At 44.1% G+C, this 7,370-nt stretch overlaps 1 protein-coding gene and 1 long non-coding RNA gene across 2 annotated transcripts; one reads left to right on the forward strand and one right to left on the reverse strand.

The window, feature by feature from the left end:
* The first annotated feature begins 1,315 nt into the window (after positions 1–1,315).
* On the forward strand, positions 1,316–4,118 carry LOC147268567 (uncharacterized). Its single transcript, XM_086200257.1, has 3 exons — positions 1,316–1,457; positions 1,566–2,018; positions 2,121–4,118. The coding sequence occupies exons 2-3, from the start codon at positions 1,566–1,568 to the stop codon at positions 3,168–3,170; spliced, it is 1,503 nt and encodes a 500-aa protein (XP_086056383.1). The 5' UTR covers positions 1,316–1,457; the 3' UTR covers positions 3,171–4,118.
* LOC147268568 (uncharacterized) lies at positions 3,822–5,442 on the reverse strand. The gene is made up of 3 exons (XR_015112187.1): positions 4,973–5,442; positions 4,572–4,602; positions 3,822–4,042 (listed from the first exon to the last, which is right to left on the reverse strand). It is a non-coding gene; the product is annotated as an uncharacterized LOC147268568 (long non-coding RNA).
* Positions 5,443–7,370: the final 1,928 nt, after the last annotated feature.

The raw sequence follows: 7,370 nt of genomic DNA on the forward strand, positions 1-7,370 counted from the left end.
AAAACATAACAAAGCAGTAAAGGCCACTAAAACCCACACCAGACGTAACCAGCAGAACCAAAAACAGACGATTACAACAAAGAACGTATTAGTTATCAAATATATAAGGCATAGAACCCACTGGAACTACTCTTTGGAATTCCAAGAATATGTTTTGGATATATCTTGCTCAACCAACGAGGAAGAATGCCATCAGAACATGAGGAACAGCAGGGTTTTGCACAATGAAAAACAATTGAACGGGGAACCCTGGAGAACCAGCACAGATTTTACCGAAATTAAAGGAACACACTGGCCTTTTGAAGAATGAATTCATTCAACATCCTCCCTAGAGTTCGACAAGCAAAGGAAATGAAACAAAATTTTCTTCCAACACAGAGCCATGCTGGCACTTTCCACCCACTACCGTTCATTGTGCTAAGCTAACGGTCAGCTAGTCTCTGTGGATCTCAGCTTCCTAAAGCAGCACAGGGCAAAGAGGAGCGTCTAGCTTCTCAAAAATGATCAAACTCGGCAACTGGACTCACCTCTTGGAAGTGAAGACGTTTCGCCTCTCATCCAAGAAGCTTCTTCAGTTCTAAAATTCTGGTGGGAAGTATCAGGTATATACCCACCCAAGGGGGTGGTGGCAAAAACAAGTGGAATCTAGCTTCTAACCCCGGCTTTGGGGGATGACATACCAAAATATTTCTCCAAAAACTTCTGTTAAGTCCTTTTAAATTTAAAGGCAATTTCAGCTTTTTAAAACAGGTAACAGCCTGGATCAAACGTTTATTTCCCCTCATTCTCTGCCTGATACCTCTGTGTGTTTTTGTCTCCACCAGGATACGCTTTGAAAAGGATCGCCCTGTTTTTTGTGTCAAATTATGAATGGACTTGAGGGGGAGGCCGAGGAGGAGGGAGTGACAGTCGTCTAGGACGTGACAAGAGTGTGGACCAGGACCACTTAAAAAACAACTTCCACCAACAGAAATCCTGTGACTACTTGGGCGTGGATCAGGTGTGACGACAGCGTGACTGTTCTAAACAACAATGGCGGCCCCTGAGGAAGTTGGTGTAGAGGCTAACACCGCATCGGCTCTGTCAGAGAGAATTTCAGGGACCAGAGAATGAATCAGACGTGCTGCTGCCTTCAGGTGCTGCAGGAGTCCAACAGACAACAGTTGTGAACTGAGATTCTTGGATCCTTGGATCCTGTGATCCTTGGATCCTGTGATCCTTGGATGCTGTGATCCTGTGATCCTTGGATCCTGTGATCCTTGGATCCTGTGATCTTGCTACGCTGTGATCCTGTGATGTAGCAATGACATCACTCTTCCTGCTGTCGGTGTAAATGAACTCTATCAACAAACTACATCAACCAGGAACGGTTCAGATAAGCTGATCAAACCCATTCAGCATTGATTCTCCACAACTGCTCATCTGACGTGGATCTTTCTGACAACTCAGGAGTCCTGGTACGTTTTCTCACTCAGTCTGACTTTGACATGAAGGCGGCTTTCAGTGTCTTCATATTTGTCACCCAAACACACGTGTAAATCGGTGTCTTTCATTCTCATGGACAGATGCAGCCGACAGAGGAAATCCAGGGGCTGGAGGACATCCTCATGGGTCTCCTCACGGACATGAAGAGGAAGGCGCAAATGTGGCAGCAGGAGAAGGAGAAGCTCCTGGAAGAGATGGAGCTGGAAAAAATTGGCTGGCAGCTGGAAAAGAAGCTGCTGCTGAAGGAGATGGAGCTGAGGGAGAACCTCAGCTCCCAGCAGGACACAAACAGCCTGCTGGATGATGTCATGGGGGCCAGCGGAGACATGCTGGCCCTGACTGAGTCCACAGAAGCCAGCAAAGACCAGCTAGAGGCCGAATGTTTTAAACTGTCCCAAAGAGTGGAGGAAAAGGAGAAAGAGATGGAGTCACAAAAGGAAGAGTGGGACAAAAAAATGGACTCCATGAAGGAGAAGGTGTCCCAGCTGGAGAGGGAGCTGGAGCTTCAAGTCCAGCGGAACCGGAGACTTTGGGTAAGCATGAAAGGATTCCTGATCATTTGGGCTTCAGTCTTAATCCGTTTGGTTTGTTTTCATCCGTCAGAGAACCGACTGAATGAATCTGTCTCTTTGCAGGACTTAGCCCAGAAAAGTGACTCGGAAAAGAAAAAACTCAGGAAGGCACAACGGAAGGAGAGAAAAAGGCAGAAAGCAAGGGAGGAGGAAGAGAAGAGGAGGAGAGACAAGGAGGAGAAGAAGCAGAGAAAGGAGGAAGAGAAGAAGCAGAAAGCAAAGGAGAAAGAAGAGAAGAGGCAGAAAGCCGAGGAAGAAAAGAGGCAGAAAAAGGAGGAAAAAATGAGGCAGCAGGCAAAGGCTGAGGAGGAAAAGAGGCAGAAAAAGGAGGAAAAAATGAGGCAGCAGGCAAAGGCTGAGGAGGAAAAGAGGCAGAAAAAGGAGGAGGAGAAGAGACGGAAGAAGATGGAGGAGGAAGAAAAGAAGATAAGGAAGGAGGAGGAAAAGAGCCAGAAGGCAAAGGAAGAGGAGGAAAAGAGGCAGAAAAAGGAGGAAGAGAAGAGACGAAAGAAAATGGAGGAGGAAGAAAAGAAGGCGGAGGAAAAGAGGCAGAAGGCAAAAGCCGAGTACGAAAAGAGGCAGAAAAAGGAGGAAGAGAAGAGACAGAAGGAAATGGAGGAGGAAGAAAAGAGGCAAAGGAAGGAGGAGGAAAAGAGCCAGAAAAATGAGGAAGAGAAGAGACGGATGGAAAAGGAGTCCCAAGAAAAGAGGCAGAATAAAATTGAGGAGGAAAAGAGAAGGATGGGAAAGGAGTCCCAAGAAAAGAGGCAGAAGCCAGAAGCAAAGAGTCACACGACAAAGGAGGAGAGAAAGAGGCAGAAGGAGAAAAGTTTGCAGCACTCAAAGAAGGTGGGAGTGAGCCAGAAGGCAAAGGAGGAGGATGGAGACATCCAGAAAAAGGTGGAAAATGAGGGGCAAAAGATGGAGAGACGGAGACGGAGGGCAAAGGAGGGAGGAGAAAAGTCTCAGGGGACAAACCAGGATGAAAGGAGGCCAAAAATGAAGAGAGAAAAAGATGGAGAAGGAAAAACAAGAGCAAGGAAAAAGCCTGGACAGGCAACAAACAGTGTTGCTCACCTGTTCAGGGTTCAAGCGCGACCAGGTCAACTTTGAAACCTGGACAAGCAGCCGGACTCCCCAACACAAGACCCTGAAGACAGGAGCTGGCAGCTGCAGGTCCAAAGCTGTTCCTGAAGCACCTGGTAGGGGGGCAGGGGGGCAGGGGGGAGTCATCCCATGCTGGTCATGAACCCAGGAACACAGGGTCCCAAACACACTCCCTGGCCACAGCGCCACACAACCAGAGGACGTATTTAACCGAGGTGATGTCCATCCGTCAGGCTGTGGGACTTCAACCTGACAGAGCGAAGGAGCGGAAACGTAAAAGGGAGGGAAGAGGGGAAGCAGGCCATGCAGGACACGATGACGACCGTTCAAGCCACTTTAGGTGAACGTGTGCAGGTGGAAACCCTCAACAAAGCTGGAATGGAGCCGAGGAAGAAGAGGCAGACCTCCTGGCAGCAAGACCAGGACACGTGTTGGAGCGGAGGATGTTCTTGAAGCTGAGATCGTCATGGAGACGCCCACTTCAACCTCTTGCTTAACCATGAATTTGAATAAACTGAAACAACAAAGTCACACATCTCTGCTTTCTGGATGACGATCTTGGTGTGTCGGTCCATAAACTGGACTGAAACATTGCAGCTGCTGATTGTTTTTCCTGTACTAAATGTTTTTATGAGCAAATTTCAGACTGAATGACTTTGTTTGTGTTTATTGATCACCAACATTTGTGTTGAATCATAATGTACTGGATATGACTGGACAGCAGGTGGTCTCCTCAGCTGAAGCGCCCTGTTACGGTGTTGCAGTCGTCTTGGATGTTGGTGATGACTTGGGTGAAGCGGATGACGCTCCTCTTGTCCGGGTATTGGTTGCTTCCTGGGGCCACGCTGAAGGCTGCCAGCTGCTGGGCCCCGACAACCCTGCAGCCGCACAAAAACACATGACCAGACTCTCAGAGCTGGAATGAAAAAAGATTAAACACCGAATTCTGGAACTCTTGTTCTTGGTATCTTTCTGTATGTCTGTGTGATGCGGTTAGCCTAGCTTAGCATAGGTACATGAAGCAGGGGTAAAAACAGCTAGCAAGTTCTTATTATAATGATTGAATTCACCTCTTCAGGTCACAAATGAACCTGTGTCTTGTTGGGGTATCGGTCGATCACTGGCCTCATTGTGACAGTTGGATTTATTCCAGTCCAAAGTACTGGATTTATGACGTTCCAGTCAGGGTGAAGTCACCGTTAACCATGTATATTAAGAGTTTACCGACATCAGTTACAAGTTAGTCATGAAATGTAATTATGACTGGGATTGGAAATTTTGTTTACAATGATTTATGGGGTCAATAGTTCGATAGTGTGTGTGTGTGTGTGTGTGTGTGTGTGTGTGTGTGTGTGTGTGTTTTAGAAAGGAAAGCATGAAGTAGATTAAAGTCGTTGTTGTACTCACCAGCTGAGTCTTCTGTGTCACCAGTGGAGATCTGAGCACGCACGCACACAGGTGAGTGTATAAATACCAAATATCAAAAATTGCAACTAATTCAAATTAAGAAACTGCCACTAAAAGATCTAATCAACAAAACAGGCACTGAACAATTAAGAGACACTGGGGCCCTCTTGTGGTGCTATCAGGCAATTGCAGCTTTTTCAAATGCCAGGGAACAACCTGGATCAAACAGGTCTGTTTTTCCCCCTCATTATCAACCTGATACTTGTGTGTGTTTTTGTCTCCACCAGGTTACATTTCTAAATAGTCTGCCTTGTTTTGTTACAAATATAATTAGATACATTTTTCATGAAAAAAATAAACACTACGCTCTCATTTTTCTCCCCTGAAATACTGACACCTACTTTTTTATTCAATGTGAGTATTAGGTTCCTCAGGAATAAATAAAGCCAGCCATTTTGTCCTTTCGTGGAGCCAAAAACACAACAGGCCCATACAGGAAGTCAGTCCGTGTCTGACATGGTGGCCGTTACGAGTCCCATTTGTTACTTAAAGAATTCAGGAATGCCGTCGTGGTTCTGAGCAGTGAGCAGAGGAGGACAAACTGAGTTTCCGGAGTGGAGGATTTTGAGGAGGTGACATACAAGAACGCCGATAACTCCCCCCTCTTTGCATCATTGTTACTACAATCCTCCATGAAAAGAAAGAAAACAAAACAAGACAAGTTGTGCCTTGTAGGTGGCAGGTGTCCTGACGCAAACGGAAAAAAAATACACAGGAAACCAAATTTTACAGTTATTTCCATGGTAGTTGTGTATATTTCATCATATCAAACTGCCGAAATGGAAAAACATGAAAACATAACAAAGCAGTAAAGGCCACTAAAACCCACACCAGACGTAACCAGCAGAACCAAAAACAGACGATTACAACAAAGAACGTATTAGTTATCAAATATATAAGGCATAGAACCCACTGGAACTACTCTTTGGAATTCCAAGAATATGTTTTGGATATATCTTGCTCAACCAACGAGGAAGAATGCCATCAGAACATGAGGAACAGCAGGGTTTTGCACAATGAAAAACAATTGAACGGGGAACCCTGGAGAACCAGCACAGATTTTACCGAAATTAAAGGAACACACTGGCCTTTTGAAGAATGAATTCATTCAACATCCTCCCTAGAGTTCGACAAGCAAAGGAAATGAAACAAAATTTTCTTCCAACACAGAGCCATGCTGGCACTTTCCACCCACTACCGTTCATTGTGCTAAGCTAACGGTCAGCTAGTCTCTGTGGATCTCAGCTTCCTAAAGCAGCACAGGGCAAAGAGGAGCGTCTAGCTTCTCAAAAATGATCAAACTCGGCAACTGGACTCACCTCTTGGAAGTGAAGACGTTTCGCCTCTCATCCAAGAAGCTTCTTCAGTTCTAAAATTCTGGTGGGAAGTATCAGGTATATACCCACCCAAGGGGGTGGTGGCAAAAACAAGTGGAATCTAGCTTCTAACCCCGGCTTTGGGGGATGACATACCAAAATATTTCTCCAAAAACTTCTGTTAAGTCCTTTTAAATTTAAAGGTAATTTCAGCTTTTTAAAACAGGTAACAGCCTGGATCAAACGTTTATTTCCCCTCATTCTCTACCTGATACCTCTGTGTGTTTTTGTCTCCACCAGGATACGCTTCAAAAAGGATCGCCCTGTTTTTTTGTGAATATAATTTGATACATTTTGAAAAGAAACACTACACTGTCATTTTTCACCCCTGAAATACTGACAACCCCCCCCCCCCTTTTTAAAAAAAAATGTAATTATGCATGTAAGTAGGTTCCTCAGGAATAAATAAACGTAAGCCATTTTGTCCTAGATTAGAGCCAAAAACACCACAGGCCCATAATGGAAGTCAGTCCGCTTTGCATTATTACTGATACAATCCTCCATTAAAATAAAGAAAACAAAAAAAGACAAGTTGTGCCTCGACTTGACATCCTATCTAGAGTGAGACAAGCAAAGGAAATGAAACAAAATTTTCTTCTAACACAGAGCCATGCTTGCACTTTCCACCCGCTACCGTTCATTGTGCTAAGCTAACGGTCAGCTAGTCTCTGTGGATCTCAGCTACCAAAAGCAGCACAGGGGAGAGAGGGACGTCTAGCTTCTAACCAGGTTTTGGGGGGTGACATACCAAAATACTAATCCAAAAACTTCTTTTAAATCCTTTAAATAACTTGGGGAAGCCTTTACTACACATATTTAAAATCTCTCTGTCTCAGCTTATTTCTCCTTCAAATACTTCAGATGTGGAACAATGTACCAAAACCAATTTTTAGAGTCTGCTAAAAATTATTAAGTGTAATAGTTTTATATCATTCTTTTCTATATATATTTGAATATTTTGACTCAATGATGGCCTTTTAACATAAAGACGAAAATTGGGTTTTAATTTACTCTGTCAGAAAAAAAAGACACTTTTGTTTGAAAATTGACACAAGGATTAAGCTCAGCATTAGCAAAGACAAGCCACATCCACGCGTTTCTTTGTCAGCGTCGGCTTTAAAGGATAAAGAATCTTAGATGTTTATTTTGGCTTTAACTCCTTGACATTGTTTTTCTCAGACACGCCTAAATTTTGTTTGGATCAAATCTGACGTATTTCTTGTTGAAACAAGAGGCTGGGACGGAACCTAAAAACATTCCAAAATGTTAGCTCATTCAAAGACGTAAGGACACATCAAATATTTGTACACAAGAGGAGAATTATTTTATGCTTGACTTCAGTTGTAGTAAACTGTCAGAAAAA

This window comes from Aulostomus chinensis, chromosome 3, assembly GCF_037954235.1.
Source record: "Aulostomus chinensis isolate RoL2024-O1b breed Wild chromosome 3, RoL_Achi_v1.0, whole genome shotgun sequence".
Classification (NCBI taxonomy): Eukaryota; Metazoa; Chordata; class Actinopteri; order Syngnathiformes; family Aulostomidae; genus Aulostomus; species Aulostomus chinensis.

Excerpts from the sequence above, each read along its gene's own strand:
- LOC147268567 (XM_086200257.1), top strand. The coding sequence starts at position 1,566 with ATGCAGCCGACAGAGGAAATCCAGGGGCTGGAGGACATCCTCATGGGT. Across the intron at positions 2,019-2,120 it reads AGCGGAACCGGAGACTTTGG|GACTTAGCCCAGAAAAGTGA; the intron begins GTAAGCATGAAA and ends GTCTCTTTGCAG.